This window comes from Vicugna pacos, chromosome 19 (assembly GCF_048564905.1).
Source record: "Vicugna pacos chromosome 19, VicPac4, whole genome shotgun sequence".
Lineage (NCBI taxonomy): Eukaryota > Metazoa > Chordata > Mammalia > Artiodactyla > Camelidae > Vicugna > Vicugna pacos.
Window position 1 is genome coordinate 32889808 of NC_133005.1, and position 21794 is coordinate 32911601.

The 21794-nt window shown below is 50.4% G+C and overlaps 1 protein-coding gene across 1 annotated transcript in view; it reads right to left on the reverse strand.

Moving 5' to 3' along the window:
• Positions 1 to 94: 94 nt before the first annotated feature.
• JPH2 (junctophilin 2) overlaps positions 95 to 21794 on the reverse strand; it is a 57481-nt gene continuing 35781 nt past the window's right edge. Inside the window, exons 3-6 of the mRNA XM_072944275.1 lie at positions 5460 to 5578; positions 3686 to 4422; positions 2908 to 3001; positions 95 to 1527 (exon numbers count right to left, since the gene is read on the reverse strand). Of these exons, the coding sequence (XP_072800376.1) occupies positions 2921 to 3001; positions 3686 to 4422; positions 5460 to 5578 (937 nt within the window). The 3' untranslated portion in view covers positions 95 to 1527; positions 2908 to 2920. The remainder of the gene's footprint in view (positions 1528 to 2907; positions 3002 to 3685; positions 4423 to 5459; positions 5579 to 21794) is intronic.

A 21794-nucleotide genomic window follows, 5' to 3' on the forward strand; every position in this document is an offset into this window, starting at 1 on the left:
GAAACGCAGTCCAAGGTTCCAACCTCAAGGCCCCAGTGGTGCTTCAAACAGCAAGTGTGAAGCCAGAGGGAAGGTTCCCAAGTACTGAGGGAGGAAGGGAAAGCTGGCCCCATCAGAAGCAAACTTCAGGTCGAAGAGCTGCCCTCAGGAGGCCAGGTCACAATCCCCCAGTCCCCAAAGAGCAAAGAAACAAAGGTGGGAGGGCAGCTGCTCCCTCCAGCTCTGCTTGGATGCCATCACCTTGTCCTTCCCAGGCTCTGAGGATGGAGGGAGGGAAAACCCTCCCTCCATCCTCCCAGGGACAGAGGCACAGTCCTCAGCCTCCACCCACCCCCAGCAAGCACTGGGACACGGAGAACCAGTGTGGTACCAAACATCTGTAATGGGCTACATGCAAATACCATCTCTGCCAAGCAAGCCGAGGGGCTTGTCACACAGACTGTGCCCAGTGGGAGCCCTGGACTTGCTCCTCCCTCCCTGGGACATGCCTGTTGACTAACAGCCTGTCTTCAGCACCTGCCTGAGAGTCCGCCCTAGCGACATCTGTCTGGGCTTCCATGCTATGCTCCCCTAAGCCTCCAGTGGCTCCTGGGATGGGAAGCAAACAGACCAGTTCACAGGGCATTCTGGGAGCTTCATCTCACCGGCCCCAGGGCTCCTGCAGGACCCCTTCTCACCCTCGGCATCCTGGAAGCCCCACGTGCAACGCCAGCCTTAGGCTCAGGCACACTCAGAAACAGGGCCACCCTAACTGCCCTTAGCCCTTCTTCCCACCCCTCCCCCCTGGCCACCTGGTCAGCGGCTTCCCAGCCTAAGGCCCCAGTTCCTCACATCTTCCCCTCTTCTATTGGTCCAGAAGGGAAGCTGACTGGACCGATGGGAGGAGACAGGAGCACTGTATCCTGGGAGATTCAAACTGAACATGTCCATTTCCTCTACTGTCATCCAGAATACCTGTAAGCAAGAGACAGAGTGTGGGCAGGTCCGGACTGCGACAGGAGTCCGTGCGCTGTCTGAGCGCGTGTCCTTCGCCGCCCCTCCTGCTCCAGGGATCTCCCCACTCCCTCTGCTTGCCTGGGAGGCCTCAGCCCAGCAGCCAGAGGTTAAAATAAAGCAAGGGAGGGTAGAAAGAAGGGGCTGGGGTTTAATATTAATATCCGGGCTTGGTGACTTCTCTTGAAACACATAAAAGCCCAGGGAGGGGTGACCTAGGGGTGACCTAGGGGTGAGGAGGCAGTGGATGAGGATGAGGGACAGAGTAGATCAGGGAGTCCAAGGGCCTAGGGCTCTGCCTCCAGGGCTTTCCCTGCCGCTGTGCAGAGTTTCCGGAGGGCGCCCAGCACATTCTGCTCCTCTGGGCACCACGGGCCATCTGGCATGGGTGCCATGGGACGCCTCCTTAAACGTCTGTGGTGGGGACGCCAGCTGGACCCCCGGCACCCAGGTCCAGAGTCCAGTCCTCCTCAGCCGCCCTGCCTGGCACTGCAAAAAGATGGGTCCATGCGTCCTCAGCAGGAGCTCCTGGCTCTACAAAGAGACAGCAAAAGGGTCAGGGGAGGGGACGAGGCGGTGGGGAGGGAGGGAGGGTGGGCAGAGGCTGAGCCAGGCTCGAAGCAGGGTTCATACATCAGGCCTGATCTACTGTGGGGGAAGATCTTTCCCCCCCAACACACACCTGCCTCCCCTAGCCCCGCCAAGGCAGCCTTGCCCCTTGGCTCTGACTCAGTGGGATCAGAGACAGTCCCAGGGGCCTCCCCTGGCCCTCACAAGGCACCCTCTGGATGCCGCCTCTGCCTCTTCGCAGGTGCTGTTCCCTTTGCCTGGTACGCTCTTCCCTTCCTTCCTCTTCCCCACTGCCACCTGGCTCACCTCCTTCCGTCCTCCAGGCCGTGAAGTTGGCAGTCCCTGTCACAATCATTCCCACATCCCTTACGAGACACGGACCCCACCGAGCTCAGCGCCCACTCCCAGGGCAGCATCTACCACACTAACACTGGTTATTCACCCGGTGACAGGACAGGGATTTCTTCTCCTTCTCCTCTGGGACTGAGTAGGCACTCCCAGCCCACACTAAGCTAGGATCAAGGAACAGGGGTCTTGGGAGGGCTGGGGGTGGGGCAAGAGGCAAAACTCTGCTAGCATCACCAAGCCCAGGATTACAGTGTGCAGGCTGGTTCTAGCAGAAGGAAAATCTTACTTACCTTGTAGATCTTCACCCTGAGACCAATGAGGGCCACCTTCCTTCAGCCCAGCCCACTTCCTTTTCACAGGACCCTACCCAGCCCCTGAGCTCTAGAGAAAATCAATAGGAGGAACCAACTGACTGACAGCAGGGTCTCAGGAGAAGACTGAGGGAGAGGGTGGAGGGTGAGAGCAAGAGAGAAACGGAGGACAGAGGGAAGATGGGATCCAGCCATCCCAGGGGACCTCAGTGTAGACCTGCGGGGATCTGGGGGGAGGGAGTCAAGAACTATCTTGCCTGACCTTTGAAATGCAAGACTTTTACACAATGAGCCATAAGTCAAAGGTTTACTCTCATGTTCACACCATTTCTTAGGGCAGGAGGGAGTTCCTGCTGTATTCCTATATCCCAACAGAGCAGTTGCTCAGTAAATGGCGGTTAAATGAACGACTGAGTTAGTGAATGAATGAATGAATGAATGAATGAAGCCCCCAGTGCTCACCTGACAGAGATCAGGTGTTCTGTAACTGCTGAGCTAATGAGAGAGGTGTGCATTTGTGTGTGTGTGTGTATGTGTGTTGGGGAGAGGATCTCTCAAATCCACACCCTGGGTCCCTGCCTCTCTTGGGGGCTGGGCCGGAATTAACCACAGGACAGATACCCAGTAGGTAGCAGGCCCTTCCTCCCATCACCCAGGGGCTCGCACCCCCTCCTCCCAGCCGCACCTGGTGGCCGAAGTCAGGTCAGGAGGTGAACGAAGAGGATGGCCAGGCCGATGTTAAGCAGTATCACCATGCAGATGAGGACGGTGTTGGGGACCTGGGAACAGTGGAGAGAGGTTGCCTGAGTCCCCAGGAGAGTACTCCCCACCCCCCCACCCCCCGCTTGCTCACTGCTGTGTTCAGCACGGGGGCAGATCGTCAGAGCTCACAGGATGCTTGGAAATAATTAACCAAATACTCAGGGTCCAGAGAGGGGCAAGAAAGTGTGGGCAGAGTTGGGCCTGGATCCCAAGAACGTGGCTTTCCCCACTCGGAACTCCTCTGGGGCCACACCAGTCCGTCCCTCAGAGCCTAGCTTCAGTGTCTGGCCCTGGAGTTCTAGCTCCCAGCCTCTCAGAACAATTCCCCCACTGGGCCCCTCCTCCACCCCCCAGAAAGCCCTCCTAGACGTTGTAGCAGACGCCACAGGTGCCCAGCCTAGAACCCCTTACCGGCAGGTGCGCCCAGCTGCCCCCTCCCAGCTGCTTAGGATTTCTGGCCTTCTCCTTCTCCAAGGAATTGCCGCGACAGTGGGTACAAGGCCAGCCCCTAGCTCCAAGATGGGGGGCTCTGCTGTGTAACCGTGAATCAGGCTGCACTTGACTGAGTCCACATCCCTGCTGGGGTTCCACCCCTGCCCTTTCCGGTGCCATCACCTCCTCCCCAGTCATCTCCCCGCGCCCGCATCCTCCCCCCAGCTCTCCCACCTCCGGGGAACCTGACCTTCCGCCAACGGCCTCACCTCCTCCACCTCCACCTCGGCCGCCGCTGCGAGCGCTGCCTCCTTCCGAGCCTTCTTCTTGGCCCCGGCCTTGGTCAGCCCTCGGGCCTCTGTCTTGCGGGCTTTGGCCTTGGGCTCCGCCTTGGGGACGATGGGCTTGGGCTCCAGCTTGGCGGGGCTCTCGGGCGCGGGCTCGGGGCCCCGGGGCGGGGACGCCGTCCCGGGGGCGGCGGCCGGGGATGCGGGCGCGGAGTCGGCCGCGGGGCTCTCGGGCTCGGGCTCGGGCTCGGGCTCGTCCTCGAAGGGCGGCGGCGCGGGCGGCGCGGTGCGCACGGCGTAGCTGTGGTAGCCCTGGTACAGCGCCACCTCGGGCTCCCGCGACATCGCGGGCGGCGCCTGCAGCGCCTCGATGGCCATGTGCTCGCTGGCGGGGCGCGCCGGGCTGCGGCGGCCCGCGGCCTCGGACGGCGTGACCGGCCGGCTGCCCTCGCCGCCGGGCTCGCCGTTCCAGGCGCCCGGGCTCAGCAGGCCGTCCTTGGACTCCGTGGCCGGGCGGGGCCGCTTGGGCTGCGGGGGCGTCCCGGCCGGCGACGGGGGGCCACCCTCGGGCCCAGGAGTCTCGCGCTCGTGCAGCTCCGGGCTCTCGCGGGGCCGCTCCGGGAGGCCCGCGGCTCCAGGGGTCCTGTCGGGGGAATCCAGCAGGCTCTCCGAGTTCTCCAGGATCTCCTGGAGCAGCCGGCGCTTCTGATACTCTGGACCTGCCAGGGACCACACGAAGAAGTTGAATTCAAACCCCAATCCCAGCACTGGGTGACCCTGGGCAAGCCGCTTAACCCCACTGAGTCTCATGTATGTACTCAGCCAGCACCGACCTACATCCACCAAGTGCTAAGCACTGTTCTAAGCCATTTCCAAACACTAACTCATTTAATCATTTTAATAACCCCATGCTGTCAAAGGTATTATTTAACCTCCAACGTACAGATGAAGAAAAGGAGGCCCAGAGGGGTGAAATCACTTGCCCAAAGTCACCCGGCTGACCAAGGGTAGAGCCAAGACTAGCACCCAAGCAATTTGGCTCCAGAGTTTCTGCTCTTAACGATGACTCTGGTCTCTTTCCACTGCTTTACCTGAAGAATGGGCCCAATCATACCTATTTCATAAATACTTATAGAAGGATTAATCAGGTTTTTAAAAATGCATGGCATGTTGAGCTTAGTGCCTTGCACCTCGTGACAGCTGTTGCTACAACCAACCACTCAAGGCGGAGGCAGCCTGCCAGTGTCACTCTTCCTGGGACCAGCAGGGGGCGCACTGTGACCAGAAGCAACTTCTCCCAGGCACAGATCTGTGTTCAGAGGTCTTCCATCCCTGTCTCCCTTTGGTCTCCCTGCCACAGCCTGAATGTTTAGAAAATACAAATCTAATCGTGTCACTCACTTTAAAATCCTTCAATTCAGAGAGAACCAATCTGCCACCCTGAGGGGCTCCTATTACTTTATCCAAGTGCAAAGTCTGTATCAGAGCTGGAGGTCCTCCTTACTCTGCAGCCTCATTTCCCAGGGAGAAGAGACAAGCTGGAGTAGGCGGGAGCCTCTAATACCCCACCACAATCAGCATAAGTCCCCTTGTGTCACCCCATCCCGTGCCTGCACCACACCCCACAGCTTCTAGAACTTACAGGCATTTGTGAACCCACTTGAGCATCTCAGCTTTCCAGCAAGCAAAGAAAAAGTGTCCACCCCTGGGACCTCCCCCTACCCCACCCTGCCCGTCCTCACCCTGCTGGCCTTACCTGGCTGGTAGAAGTCCGGCGCCAACTCCCTGGCCAAAGTGCGGGCAATGTTGGACTCCTGGTTGGCAGCCAGGGCAGCCTGTTCCGCTGCCTCAGCTTTGGCCTTGGCGTGGCTTGTCCTAAGGAGACAACATGGCGGAGACTAAGGATCCCTCTGGAGAACCAGATCCGTGCCCTTCCTCCCCAACCCACAGAGACACCCTGGACAGAACTTTCATTCACTTTATTGAGCCCTGTGGCCCAGATTGCTGTGCACTCCCCAGACCATTTCCTCTTCTGTCTGGCACACAGATGGACTACATTTCCCAGCCTCCCCTGCAGTTAGGTGCGCTCAGAGGCCTGGCCAATGCACTGTAGGAAGATGTGATTGTGCCACTTTCAGGCCTGGCCCATAACCTCCCCTGCAATCCTCTATGACCTCTCTTTTCCCCCTGTTGCTGGTAAAATGCAGAGGAGGCCAAGGCCCCAGGACAGGGTACTCAACCTCTTTTGTGTCACAGATATTGGCATCTGGTGACACCTATAGACACCTCAGAATAACATTTTAAAATGCATAAATTATATAGGATTACAAAGGAACACAATTGTATTGACATACTGTTACCAAAATATTTAAAGGAATAAATTTGTAATATAATAATGTGTACCCTTCTTTATATCCAGCAGGTTATTATTAACTACCATAATTTTAAAGTACAGATTAGCATAAAGGGTATTGTAAGGATACCTGCAACAACAGTAATGTAACACGGAAATAAATGTGATTTCTACTGGTGACAAAGTCACAGATACTAACACTACCGTGATCTATTGCCTACTTCCATAACTGAAGAAAATGTTAAATTTCAGTGAGAGGTTAGAGAGAAATGGAGGACAGAAAGAAGAGGATCGGGCCATCCCAGGTGACCTCAGTCTAGACCTGAGGTCTAGAACATAAAGATGTGATTTTTCCCATCTGTTGCAGACACTTTTGGTGCCCTGCCCAGATCTCTTCGCTGGGCAAATGCAGCTACTCCTAGCAGCTGAATTGGCTGCTAATGGCACATTGCTGTCCCAGAGAATTGCAACCAATTGCCACCTTGCTCCAGAGGTCAACGCTCCCTTTCCAACCCAGGCAGCCCACAAGCAATGACTAATGACACCCATCAGCCCCCTCTTGCACCACGTGAGGAACCAGCGCTGAGGTACAAGTCAGGCTTCCGAGCCCCTGTGGGATCAGGCTGAAGCGGGACTCCAGGTAAGACCACGTCCTTGCTTGGCTCCTTCCCTGTCCTACCCTGCATCTCTCACCACTCCCCCACCTCTCCTGAGAGCACTCCCTCCAGAAATCATCTGGAAGGGAATCCTCATCTCAGACTCAGCTTCTAGGGAATCTAACCTAAGGCAGCATTCACGTGCACGGACTCCCTGAATTCTGTCCACAGAATCCCCTGTGGACCTCAGGTTAAGAAACATAGTGCAAACAACTTGGGTCCACAAATGATTATAGCACAAAGTCCCCCTCCCACAGTTCCACATTGGGATGAGGAGCATTTAAGCATTAAGGTTAAACATTAAACAAACTCTAAATGTATATTGCATTAAGCACCTGAAATTTGGGGGATGTTTGCTGCAGCTCTTAATCTATCCTAACTCGTAGCAGCACCTGCTAAAATATTAACAGCCCCATTTACCAATGGGCATTGTTCTAAAGGAAGTACGTTCTAAAGGAATGATGAAGATTATCTCATGTAATCATCATGGTGCCTTAGGAATCTGGTGCTGTTACTATTTTCCCTAGTTTACAGAAAAGGACACTGAGGCACAGGCAGGGTAGGTGCCTTGCCCAAGGTCACAGAGTCATTAAGCACAGGAGCTGGGATTTTTGAAGCCAGGCAAGATGTTTCCAGAGTCTGCACTGCTCTGGAGCATGTGCCAGGAGCTGAGGATGGAAATTCCTGTAGACAAGCCCAGTCCCTGCCCGCACTGTCACGTGAGGGAGACAGGCTGGGAGAAAACAACCAAAACTATTTAATAAAATGTAACTAACTAAGCATTGCAATTCTGAGAAGGGCCATAAAGGAAGAGTACAGAACACAATGAAAATGCACAACAGGAAGGTTTGATATAGATCAGCAGTGGAGGTGGGGGATCAGGGAAAGCTGAAGATGCGACATTTAAGGTGAGACCTGAAACTGACACATCAGTTGGCCACCAGAGGTGAGGTATGGACAGTGAGCCAGGTAGAGGGGAAAGCATGTGCAAAGGCCCCGAGAGAGGTAAGAGCTTTGAGTCTTTGGGAAACTGAAAGGTCAAATCAGTGTCCACATGTGCAGATGATTAAGTTCTGTGGGGAGTTGATCTGTGTGTGTGCCTCTCACACGGAACTAGGAGATGAACTTTATTAAGAGAGATAAGATTAAGCTCTTCCACATGCCAGGCCCTTTACCTACATTTTCCCTTACAATCCTAAAAAGTGCCTGGGAGGTAGTGTTTACTGTCCCTACTTCACCGGTGGGGAAACTGAGTCTCAGGCAAGTGTCTTACTCAAGGATGCAAAATAACAGTTGACACTTACAAAGCACTGACTACATGCCAAGGGTTTTATAGAGATTAACTCGTTTAGCTTCCCCAATAACTCTATGTGACAGATACTATCACTGTCAGCCCTCTTTACAGAGGAGAAATCCAGGGCACAAGACGGTTTTAAGGATTCCGTCCAAACCCACACAGCCAGCAAGTGATGGCAAGGTTTCAAACCAAGGCATTCTGGGATCTAGAGTCTATGCCCTAAATCACAGGCTCTCTCTTCACTCATTAATGAGTAGTGGAATTCAAACCCAGAACTGACTGATCCCTAAGCCCCTGCCCTCTCCACTGCCACAATAATGTTTACTGAACAAAGAGTATTTTACTGAATGAAAGAATACATAAATGAATGCACATGTGCACATGTAAACATACGAGGTAGCACAAAAAATAGTTAAGAGTGTGGATTCTTAACTCAGCAGCCCTGGATTCCAATCTTGGTTCTGCCAAGGCTGGGCTAGGGTGAGTGAGTGAGGCAGTCACCTCAGGCTCAACATTTAGGAGGGATACCAAAAAAACTCACTAATCCAGATAAATAATATTTTAATTCAGTATTTTTAAAAGTCAAAATTAAGGCAAAAGTTATCCTTGATGAACATGCTATGAACGAGATTTAAATAAAGTCCAGATCAGACTCTGCACTTGTATGACTCGCCTCACTCACCTCCCCCTAGTCCCAACCCCACTGGGACTCCAGGACTTTGGGTGAGTGGTTTTGCCTCTCTGTGCCTCAATTTCTACATCTGTAGGATAAGAATTCTCCCACCCTGGAGCTGCTGTGAAAACCATTGAGAGGCAACATATGAAAGTGTTTAGCCCAGGATGGGGCTGAGTGATGATGATGGTGGTGGTGGTGGTGATGGTGATGATGGTAGTGGTTGGTGGTGGAGGAGGGGGAGGAGAAAAAGAAGGAGGAGAAAGAAGGTGACAATTGTGACATCAAAACCAAGCGTGGTCCATGCATATCCCCGGGCTCAGATTTGTCTGTACATGGATATGTGTGATTCAAAGATCTAAATTTTCAAAGACATTTCCCTGGAAACCTGAAACCCCGGGTTGAGGGAGGAGGGAAAGGGCTGGCAAAACTTCAAACTAAGAAAATGTTCTTTTTTGGTAATGTGAGCTGGAGGAGGCTTGTTTCCTGGTGCCCTAGGAAGCCATGTTGTGGGACACTTCAGGCCAGAATGGCAGCCTCCACACAGAGCCCTGGAAGATTCTGGAGGATCAACTGTGGACCCTGCAGGGCAGCCAGCCCCAGGGTCAGCAGGAAGTAGCCACGCAGCCCAAGGTAATGAGGGCCGCTGGGTTCAAAGGAAGCACATGTCTCTAACCGCATCCATCAGTCTGGCCAACTGAATACCTTATCAGCGTCCCCCTAAAATGCTTCTGACTTCAGGAATGGCTCCCTGGCTCCCCAGCCTTTAAGCCAGGAATCCCAGTGTCTCCCACCCACTCCTTCCTCATCTTTCAATATTCAGAGACAACCACCACCAACTCTTGTCTCTCCTGCTCCCCCACAGATCTTGAATCTGCCCCTTCTCCATCTTTGCATCACTCCTCCTGCAAGGACCCCCACTCCCAGCTATAGCCTCCCTGCTTCCAGGCTCTCTCACAACAACCGATTACATGCACCTTGCTTAACCCATACATCCAAAGGCCTCACCTCTTGCAGCAAATCTTTGCAAGGCTGCCTGTCGTGCTGAAAACAAACTCCAAACTACTCAGCACGGCCTTCAAGGCTCTCCAGATTCTCGGTCCGAGCAGACTTGATGGGGTATATCTGGCAGCTCACCGAGTGAAGGGCAGGCCAAACTGCTGCTGTCCGGGGGCTCTCTTCTAGTCCAGCGGCACTCACGGGGTGGTCCATGCAACCCCCCCAGCCCCCTCATTATCTGGGAGCTTCTTGAAAATGCAAATTTGGGGGCTCCACCCCAGACCTACTGAATCAGAATTTCTCGGAAGGAGCCCAGGAATCTGTTTTATAAGCCCTCCAGATGCTTCCACTGCTCAGTAAAATTTGAGACGCATGGACTGGACAGATAGAAAATCCAGCTCCTTCTTGGGCAGTTCCCAGCTTGCTCAACCCCCCCTCCCTCCTCAGGAGCCTTGAGTGTTTCTCGTCAAGCACCAGGATCCCTTCCTGAAGCTAGATCCTGCCAGGGGAAGGCAGGGATCATTTCTTTTTGTCGGACCACTTTCATGTCTCTTGGGGAGGGTCTCCTAGGATGGCTCTGCCCCTACTGGGGCGGCGGGCGGCGGGGGTGGGGGGAGGAGGGAACAGTAACCGGGGCAGGGATCAGTCACCCTTCTTGATTTCATCAGATTTTCTTTCGTCAGCAGGGTTAAAAATAAGGCTGGTGGTAGTTCAGGGATGGGGCAGTGTGATAACCCAATGGAAGAACTTCTGAGAGCATCCACCCCCAGCCCAGCCTCCTTCCCCACCCCAGACCCCTAAACGTTCAGTTATAGCTGGCTTTCTTGCGCAGGTGTCTCCACCAAGCACCGACGGCTTCATTGGGCCAAAGAGGGACACACACTGACACAGCCCTGATTCCTCTGCTCTGGCTGTCCCCGCATCCGGAATGTTCTTTTCCCTCCTTCCACCTCCAAGTCTTAAAGGGCCAGCTCAAGACCCACGTCTACAAATGGATTCATTCATTTAATACAACTTCATGGAGTGTCTGCTACATGCTCAGCACTATGCTGGGCACTGTGGCTACAGCAGCAAACCAAGTACCCACAAACCCCTTGGCGAGCTTACAGTCCACTGCAGGGGGGCCGACAAATTACGGCAACAGGCCAAATCCAGCCCGCTGCCTGTGACATGTCAAATCACACCTTCTGACACGTGAATATTCAAATTTGTGTCCATATCAATAAATTTGGGTCCATGTAAAGTTTCATGGAAAAAGAGCTATACCCGTTTGTTTACTTTGTCTACAGTTAAGTATTTGCTACAGAGACTGGCCCGCAAAGCCAAAATATATTTACTGTCTGGGCCTTTATGGAAAAGCCTGCCAACCCCTGTTCTAATGCATTCATTCAATGATGGTCACTTTTGATAATATTATTGATAATATTAATCTGTTATGTGTTGAGCACTTTGTGCCCAGCTCTGTGCTATGACCACCTTTACATATATGACTTCAGAGAAGTGAAGTCATTTTCCCAGGGTCACACAGCTAGAAAGTGCATCTGCCCAAGCTCTTACCCGTTACATGAAGTCGCTGCCTCCCTAGTACTAACTGGGCCAGGTGCTCCATGGGCTGGAACCAGGGATGGGGATAAATGAGACCCAGCAGCCACCTGAGTCGCACACAGGCTGATGCAGCTCTGCCCATCAATCATGCAACATCTCTGAAAATCAGCAGATGGACAGGGGTGCAGAATGAAGCCTCTGAACTGCAGGATGGCGTGGTGAAGAGGCGGCAGCCCTGGCTGTGTTGTTTGGGTGCGGTGCCTGGCTCTGCTCCTTACACCCTCGGGCAAATCTGAGCCCGCAGGCTCCCCATCTGTAAAATGGGGATAGTAACATCACTGACCTCGGAGACAGGGTATAAGGAGTAAATGACTGAACAGTCGTATGGCCCTTAGAACAACAGCCAAGACACCGGAAGTGCTACATAGATGCTAGTTAATAAAATAAGTAAGAAGTAGGGTTTTTTTTTTTTTAAAGACTGAAACAAAAATCCTGCATGCACTTGATGTCACTGATTTGTTCACTTAACAACTTTTTTAAAAATCCTTCAGAACAAGGAGTCCATGGCAGATTTGGAGCACAGAAGCAGCTAATCAGAGCCCCCAGCTCAGGCCCCTGCCAGCTTCTCTGGAGGCTGCAGAGGTGGCTGATAAGTGCAGTACCAAGTGTCTTCCTGAGGCGGGGGGAGCTTCAGATGCCATTGCCTGGCAGTCTCCCAAAATAGCTGCTCGCCGTTTCTCCCCACGAACAATCATGGTCAGAGTAAACTCAAGGAGGAACCCCAGCTGGGGTGTCCAGCCACCTGGCCCAGATAGCTCCCTGGGAGAAAGCTCCCCTGCCCCTGAACAAGGATGCAGACAAGTCCAATCTTGCCTGCACTGCATTCGTTTGGCAAACGTGTGTTAAGCCCAGCTGAGAAGGCCCTCACCAGAGGGGTTAAGGGCGCCTGCTCAAGTCCATCACATTCTGGGTATCTGACCTTTGCTCTCTGGCCTCAGCTTCCTCAACTGTGAAATGGGATTAATAATATTTACCTCCCCAAATTACTGGGAGTCTGAAATGAGATCACACAAAAGTGCTTGGCATAAACTATGCACTTAACAAAGATTAGTGAGCTCTCATTATTATTACAGTTTATGTTACTATTATAACAATGCTTAGCAGCAACTCCCTTCCAAAATTCTATAGACTGCCAACAAATTGGGATTTCAATATGCATTCTTTTAGAAGGGTATGTCGCGTAAACATTGTTTCAAGGTTCACCCACATGATAGCATGTATCAGCACTTAATTCCTTTCTATTGCCAAATAATGGTCCATTGTGTAGCTAAACCATAGTTTATCTGTTCATCAGTTGATGGACATTTGGGTTGTTTCCACCTTTTGGTTCTTATAAATAATGCTGCTGTGGACATTTTTGTGCAAGTTTTGGAGTGGATGTATGTTTTCATTTCTCGTGGATATACACCTAGGAGCAGAATTGCTGGGTCACGTGGTAACTCTTTAACCTTCTGAGGAATTGGCAGACTCGTTCTGAAGTGGCTGCATCATTTAACATCTTCCAGTAACACTTGAAGTTTCCAATTTTCTATCTCCTTGTCAACACTGATTATTATCCACCTTTTGTACTGTAGTCACATTAGTGGTTTGAGAAGCACATTTCATTGTGGTTTTGATTTGCCTTTCTCTGATGGCTAATGATGTTCAGCATGTTTTTATGTGCTTAATGACCTCTAGAAAATATAAAGTATAAAATAATATGGCTTCATCATCAAAAATGTTGAAAAATAAGCAAATTTTTTTTGAAAAAAGAAAAAAATTGCTGTAATATTTTGTTATTTTAAGGCGGTAGGGGCACAGTTTTTTGGTTGTGGGTGACTTACATAAATTTCCTGTGCTGTGACTTTTCCATCTATAAAATGGGGATGTGGACAGCCCCAGACTGTCCACACAGTTGTTGGGATTACAGAGTGAATTACCATACATAAAGCATTTAGGACAGGACCTGGCACATAGAAAGCTCTATGCAAATGTTTGAAAATTTTAGAAAGTAGATTTTTTTTTAGTTGAAGTGGAGGGCATGAGTTCTCAGTCTGGGGGGGCTATGCCACCCCCTCAGGCCCTAGGTATAACCTCTCCACCTTGGAAACCCAGCCTGAGACCTCCAGGCCATGGAGGTGACCTCTGCTGGATCATGTTTTACAGAGAACTCTCTCCCTTTCTTGAAAAGGAGCTGCCAGCCCAGCTGGGAAGTTTCACCATATGAGAGTGGATATGAGACACCCCTTCCCCTCCAGCCTCTAAGCAGGAGGCAAAGTAATGAGTTGCTGTTTACTAAGTGCTAACTATGTGCCAGACACTTGACCTGTGTCGTCGGCTGAATAATGGCCCCAGAGATAGCCAGGTCCTAGTCCCTGGGACCTGTGGATGTGACCATATATGACCAAAGGGGCTCTGCAGATGTGACAATTAAAGGTCTTGAGATGCAGGGATTATCCTGGGTTACACAGGCAGGCCCTAAATGTGAGCACAAGTGTCTTTATAAGAGGGAGGCAGGGGGAGATGTGACCACAGGGGAGCATAAGATGATGTGATGATGACAGGAGAGACGAGTGACGCCCTTTGGAGATGCAGAAAGGAGTAACATGCCAAGGAATGGGGGCGGCCACTAAGAAGCTGAAAAGTCAAGGATTCAGAATCTCCCGTCAGAGCCTCCAGAAGGAACCAGGCTGCCGACACCTTGACTTTAGCCCGCTGAGACTGAGTTCAGACTTCGGACCTCCAGAACCGTTAGACAATCAATCTGTGTTGTTCTCAGCCCCCAGGTTCGTGGTAGTTTGTTACAGCAGCGACAGGGAATGTCAACAACCTGCATGATCCCATGTCATCCTCCAAACAACCCACTTGACAGGAGACAAAATGAAGGCTCAGAAAAGTATTTGCCCACAGCTCCTAACTAGCAAAAGCCAGGGCGGCTGGAACACTATTCCAGGTCTGTCTGGCACCAGACCTTTGCTGATCCACACATCTGCTACGCTCCTCAGGGAAGCCAGAAGGGCCTGGCAGCCGAGACTGGCCACCAGCCAGCCTCTTCCCCTGGGGGTGTTACACGTCCCCAGCATTCATCCTGGGAGCCTGGGCTAGTGGTTACCAGCAGTGGTGCCCCCAACTTCCCCAAAGGAAAGCTAAGCCATCGGAACCTAGGAATTGCCTGTCTGACTACACATGACTGAGGTCTACCTGTACCTTGGCAATCAGTGGCAGGGAGGGGGCCTCAGGCCTTGCTCGCCCTCCCAACGTAGGACGGGGCCCTGAAGTATAATCTGGAACCTAGCCGTCAGCGGTGAAGCCGTTTCTGCATGAATTGGAGGCACAGGGAAACTTCCTTTTTAAAACGTCTATGCCATGGATGGACCTGGAGATTGTCATTCTGAGTGAAGTAAGCCAGAAAGAGAAAGAAAAATACCATAAAATATCACTCATATGTGGAATCTTAAAAAAAAAGGATACTATGAACTCACCTACAAAACAGAAACAGACTCACAGACATAGTAATCTTATGATTACCGGGGAAAGGAGGTGGGAAGGGATAAATTTGGGAGTTTGAGTTTACAAATGTTAGCCACTATATATCAAAATAGATAAAAATGTTTCTTCTGTATAGCACAGGAAACTATGCTCAATATCTTGTAGTAACTTTTAATGAAAATAATATGAAATGAATAAATGTATGTATATGCATAACTGGGGCATTGTGCTGTACACCAGAAATTGACACACTGTAACTGACTGTACTTCAATAAAAAAAATCCAGGTAATTATAGTAAAAAAAAAAAAGTCTATGCCAGACTTTACAGTCACATTTTATGAATTATGAAAACAGTAATATTAAAGCGACAGCACTGTGAACCCACTGTGCTAAAACAATAGCTATTTTCGCTTTCAGCCTCCCTTTCTACTCTTTCCATGTGCACACGTGTTTTTAACAGAGCTATGAACACAAGCATGGTTCAGTTTTGAGGTACAGTGTTTAACAGCATGGGGTCTGAAGTTTCTGAAGTCATGCTACCCAGGCCTGCATCCCTGACTCAGGCATTAGCCGCTGTAACCTGAGCAAGTCACTTAACCTCTCTCTGCATCCATTTCTTCTTCTGAAAAGTAAGTGTGGCCAGAAGCTCTTCATATTCACCCTCTTATGTGATCCCCTCCCCTGGAGAATGGGCTGAACTCAGTGACAGGCTTCTAACAAAAAACATATGGCAACGGTGATGGGGTATCACTTCCATGACTAGTTTACAAAAGATGGTGCCTTTGCTCTTGCTAGCAGAGTCTCTCACTGGCTTTGAGGAAGCAAGCTGCCATGCTGGAGGGGCTGACATGGCAAGGAACCGACCAAGGCCACCTCCAGCCAACATCAGTGAAGAGCTGAGGCCCTGAATCCAATGGCCGGCAAGGAACAACCATGTGCATGAATGTGGAGTGGATCCTTCCCCAGTGGAACCTTCATATAGGACTGCAGCCCCACCCACACCTTGACTCATAGCAGACCCTGAGCCCTGTCCTGACTACCGATCCACAGAAACTGTGAGATAAGAAATGCGTGTTGTTTCGAGCTGTTGTGTTTCGGGATAGTTTGTTATGCAGGGATAGACAACTGATATATTTGGGATAATGATAATGCCTACCTCACAGGATGGTTGTGAAAATGAAAGGAGTTAATATACAGAAATGGCTTAGAACAATGCCTTGCACAGAGTGTGCACTACAGAAGTGTTAGTTTTTACTATTGTACGTTTTTCACTTACATCATTTTTCGTATTTCTGAATATTTGTGTTTACCATTCATATTGCTTCATCTTTTTTTTTCTTTAGAAATTTAACATCTACATATTTTTGTGCCTGTGATTTCCCTTCCGGGACTCTGGCCAAATGATATACTCAAATTGTGCAAAATGACACACATACAAAGGGTACTGACTGCAGTATTGTTTGTAATAGCAAAAGGCTGGAAATGAAGCCAAAGCAAGAAGTAGAGAACTGGTTGATGAAATTATGCGATAGCCATCTGAAGGACTATTAAGCAACCAACACTAAGAATGAGACTGAGCTTTCTGTACCGACACAAGTGAATCCAGATAGGCTAAGACAGAGAGTAAAGTGTAAAATAATGTTTGTTGTAGGCTAACACTCATGAAAACAGAGATGTTTGCTCCGCTATATAGCTAATAGTTCTGAAGGGATAGGTAAGAAATTGATAATAGAGGTTGCCTACTGGGAAGGAAACGAGATGGCCAGGGAAGAGTGGAAGGACACACACACACACACACACACACACTCATTTGAGCTGGTTTCCTTTCCAGCTTTCCTTTGGCCCATCTCCTCCCCTCGCCCCACCGCACCACTCTCCACCCTGCTCCACGGGAGACTCTACACCCAACACCCTCCCTGTCCTTGCTCTCTGGCTTCTTCCAGATGAGTTCAGTCAGTAGGGGGCGCCAGCCAGAGGCTAGAGGGCTGGAGGAGGGGGCAGTCGGGTATTAATTCCCTGGATACCTGCCTCCACAGCGGCGGCTCTCACCCACCACCTCTAGCAGTAACATCCTCTCCTCCCCTGGTTCCTTCAGACCCAGGTACCAGGGGCTTTCCTTACTAGCTCCAGGTGACTCACACTCCTTGCTAAATTTCTGCCCGCAGAGCACAAACTTCCAGTTATTAGATGAGTAAGTCCTGGGGACCTTATGTACAGCGTGGTGATTGTAGTTAACAATAATTTATTATGTAAGCACTTGAAAGTTGCTAAGAGATTAGGCTTAAATCTTGTCACTACAAAAAAGAAACGATAATTAGGTGACATGAGAGAGGGGTTAGCTAATGCTAAGGTGGCAATCATTTTGCAATATATAAGTGTATCAAATTCACACAATGGACACCTGAAACTTACACAATGTTATGTATCAATTATATCTCAGTGAACATAGAAACAAACAAACAATAGCTTCAGGTAAACACTGAATATACCCTTTCTTGCGAGGACCCTGAATGATACAACCCTTTGAGGTCTTTTGAATGTTAGTATAATTTATTCCAAAGTAAATAAATAAATGTATTTTTTAAAATTTAGCATCTATTGGTACTAGGACTTTAAGAGAAACAGTTTAATTTATTCCTTACAACAACAGTAAGAGTAGGTATTATCATGCTCATTAACAGATAGGGAAACCAGGCTTCAAGAGGCAGTGTGACCTCGGGGCAGCCACACAGCCAGGAAGGGGAGGGCTGTGGCTGGACCCCAGGTCAGCCTGATTCCCAAGCCTGCATCAGCCACTGCAGAATGAGCCCAAGGGGACAGTCCAGTCTAAACTCCTGCCTTACCCACAAGAAGAGGGTAAGGACCAGGTTAAGATCCAGGTTTTCTTGAGCTGGTCCTGCTCTATCTGATGTTCTCTAATGCTTGCTTAGAGCTGGAAGGCTTGACTGATATGCAGGCAGCTGGGTGATATTAAAAATATCTAGCAACTGATATTGGCTGGGGTGGGGGGAGTCCCCCTGCTGAGCCAGGTGGTTAACCATTTAGCTGCTGGGCTCTGGGAAAGATAATGTCCTGGGCAAGAGGTCAGGTGTACAGGACAGTAACAGGGGATGGGGAGCACTTAGGGGGCTCAGGGTATAAACTGGAATATTGCAAAACTTTAGCAACTGGCAAACCCCTTTTAGTCTCCTGCTCTGGAACCTGAAAGACTTCAGACAGCCTAGAGGTGGCCGTCTCCAGAGAGCCATGATTGTCACCATGGCCCCAGAGGAGGACAGAGCCTGCTGGAGAACGGCCTCACCTTTTGCCTACTCCACTGCTTGTGTCCAATCCAGCCAGGAGGATGCTGCATCCCCTGGGCCCCTTACCATCATTACTATCACTATCATTGACAGGCAATATTTGTTGAGCACTTACTATGTGCCAGCCCCGAGCCAAGACATTTGCATGTATTATTTCACTTAATCCTCACAATATTCTCTAAATAGATATCATGATCAATTTCCATTTTACAGGTGAGAAAACTAAGGATGAGAAGGTTATCTAACCTGCCCAACTCACACAGTCAATAAAAGGGGAAAGCCAGGAATTCCAGTGTGGCTAACAGCAAAATAAGAAGACAGAAGCATTAGTTTGTGCTGGAGTCAGATGACCTGATTTCAAACCCCAGCTCCTCCATGTCCCAGTTGTGTGACCTTTACTAAGTCATGGAATTTGTCCAGGTCTCAGTTTCACCATCTGTAAAATGGGTCATAGCACTTTGCTGTCACTAGAATTATTGTGAGGCTCAAGCAAATTGTGGCACGTGATGTGTATATTCATTCAATTGTGACAAGCAGTTGCTAAGAACCTACTGTGTGCCAGGTCCTGGGCTAGATGGAGAGATACAACAGTGAACGGAAGAAACTAACCTCCTGGAACTTACAGACTGGTCTAGCATGGTACTCTTTGCACCATAGGCACCCCATAAATGGTAGCTGCTATTTTCATTATTATTGCTTTACAGAGTGATTCTTCTCCCCCAGGGTTGGACTTCCCACCCAGGGCTACTGGGATCGCCTGCTGAGCCTGTGGACTTGGCTCTGGGTGTGCTCTGCTCCCTCCACCCCACCCCTCCCGGTGAGCCAGCCTGCAATGGCATCCCACAAGCCCCGAATCAGCAGACATCGCCTGCCTAAATAAGGACAAGGCGCCCAGGAGAGCTTTCTGTGAGCTGGAGGAATGTGACAGCTGAGCCCTCCCTCCCCAGCACCCTCCCCCGCCTCCGGCCCCTCCCCAGGTGGGGCTCCGCTGCGGCATTCCAGTTTTCCCCACAGCAGCCCCCAGTGTCCCTGACACCCCCCTCACCCCACTCCAAGTGGCTCTGAAAACTGATAAGGAGCCTTCGGAAGGAATTCCAGGCAGCTACATCTGCTCCTGGGGGCTGGCATCCCTGCTGCCACACGGGGAGGAAGAAACCTCAAGGGAGGGGCCGAACCCAGCCCCAGCCCTGGAAAATCACATCCCTTGGTTCGAAAAGCATTTCCAGAAATTTTATTTGGCCTCAGGCGCTGGACCAGGTGTGAGGTCCCCAGAGGAGATTCCGATCATATTGCTGTCTTCCTGTCCCCGAAACCGCATCACAGCAGTCATGACTGGGACAAGTTCATGGCGCATGGTGCGGTGGGGAGGGGAAGACACACCCAGCCTAGAGCATGGGGTCGGGGGAGACCTCTTAGAGAAGTTCTTGCTGAGATAGCGGTTGAGCAGGGGAACTCTGGCACCAGATGACCTGCGTTCCCATCCTAGCCCTGCTCCTTCCTAGCTGTGTGACCTTCAGCAAGTTACTTTACCACTCTGTACCTCCATTTCCCCATCTGTGAAATGGGATAATAATGGCACCAGCCTCACAAAGTTGGAAGGACCAAATGCGTTGGTATTTGTGAAGTGCTTAGAGCAGTAAGGGGGGTCGTGTCCTCAGGCCTTTCTTAGGGTGACCAGAGAGCTTATCATTCAAACCAGGGCACCTGAGGGTGAAAGGGAGGCTGTTTATAATTTTACCTAACATGATCAGGGCAATCTCTCAGGTATATGAGGCTGTGTAGTTTTCCCAGCCTTGACCACAACTAAGGTGCCAAGTGGGGCTGAAGACAGACAGCAACTGTCTGCCATCTTTGTAAGTCAGGCCTGCAAGGGGTAACACCATCCCTGGCACACAGTAGGTACACACAAGGGCTGCTGAGATTTTGTTTGTTTCAACAGATCAGACCTTCAGATTTCCCAGGAAGAATAAATAGCCCTTATGATGAAAATATTTAAAACCAAGACTTAAAACTAGAGTCCAAGTAAAAAAATGAGGATTTTAAGGCATTAATTAAGAGACCTTTATTGAGCTCTTCACGTGGGTCCAGGCCTGGGCCCCGGGGGGTGGGGTGAAGGGGGAGGAGAAAGAGGTGTCATAAGGAAGCAACACAAAGATGTGAAGCATTCTATTCCTGGTGACCAACCATGGCTGGTCAGATAATGAGGAAGGATTTGGAAGCAGGACCTGATCTGATACACAGAAAAGACACCATCAGAAGGGATCAGACCATGGGTGGGTCTGAGGGATGTGATCATGGGAACAGATCAAACACAGAGTCAAGGCAGAGAGGTGGGCAGGAAGGGGCCTAAGGATTGGGAAGAGCACGTCATGATGGTTAAGAACCAGGTCCTGGACCAGACTAGAGGGTCCAAGTCCCATCTCCACCCCTTATGCACTGGCTGACCTCTGGCAACTCATACGATCTACCTCACCTCACTTTCCACAGCAATAAAGTGGAACAGATGCTACCTTTGCCCTTCAGGGTTGCCCGGAGACCAAGTGAGATGATGCCCGTGAAATTCCATCCAGTTCACGGCACGTTGCAAACGGAGAATGTACGCTCCACAAGGAAGGATTTTGTCTGTTTTGTTTATTGATGGACACCCCCAGCACCAAGAACAGGGCCTGACCCACAGTAGGTGCATAATAAAAAATTTGTTGAATGAATAAACGGCAGCTATTATGAGTATTAATATCATAGTTATTATGCAGTGATAGGCCTGGCCGAGCTGGAGCAGAAGAAAATAAAGGAGCTTTTTACAGACAAGGAAACAGGCTGAGACAGGTGAAGGGATTTGCCGGAGGTCACATGGCCAACAAGTCACAGAGCAGGATCTGCCTCCCTGGCCCCTCCTCCTCCTGTCCTCCCTTTCTTCCTGCCTTCTCTAAGCACTCCCTGGGCTCCTCTTAAGTGCAGGCATCCAACAACATAACAGGGATGTAAAGAAGCTTAAAGCCAGCGTTCTGGCCATAAGGCACTTATAGACCAATAAAGAAAATCTATAGGAAAACCATCCAGTTGGGAAAGTTCAGGCTTACAAATCAGGGAGCCCTGAACTAAAAAAGACATGGCAAACTTCCCTGCAAATGAGAGCTCTGAGAAATCAAACTTGGTACTCAGCGTGTGCTGGGGCTGGCCCAGGCAGGCTCCAGCCTGCTCAAGAGAGACAATTATTCACATCTCTTCCCAGCTGTGTGTTGGGCGACAGGACACTGGTAGCTTGACATCAGCCACAGTGGCAGTATTCACACCTTGGAAATTGGCAAACTTAAGGAAGCATGGTTCTTTACCTCCACTCACCACCCTGCACCCCACCCCCCACCAGCACCTCCAAGAGATATTTAGTCAGCACACTACTTCTCAGAATAGGCATTAGCTAGAAAAAAGTTAACTGTCTCAGCAGATTCAGATCTTTATGTTTCACCTGCTACCTGGACAATTTCTACCACGCCCCCTTTGAAAAACAGATTACTAGCTCTCTTGACAAAAAGCACTTGAAGTTTGCCGTCTCTGACCGTAAGATCTCCCCTCCCTACTTATCACAGGACAGTTCTCGGAGTGGGTCTCAAGTGGCATCTGTGTATAAAAGGAAACCTGTGAAGGAGTTGGGGGTGGGGCTGAAGGAGACCCCTCCAGACTGTGTCCTCTTCTCCCTGCATGTAGATCTGAGAAAATGACAGTCTTACTTTAAATCT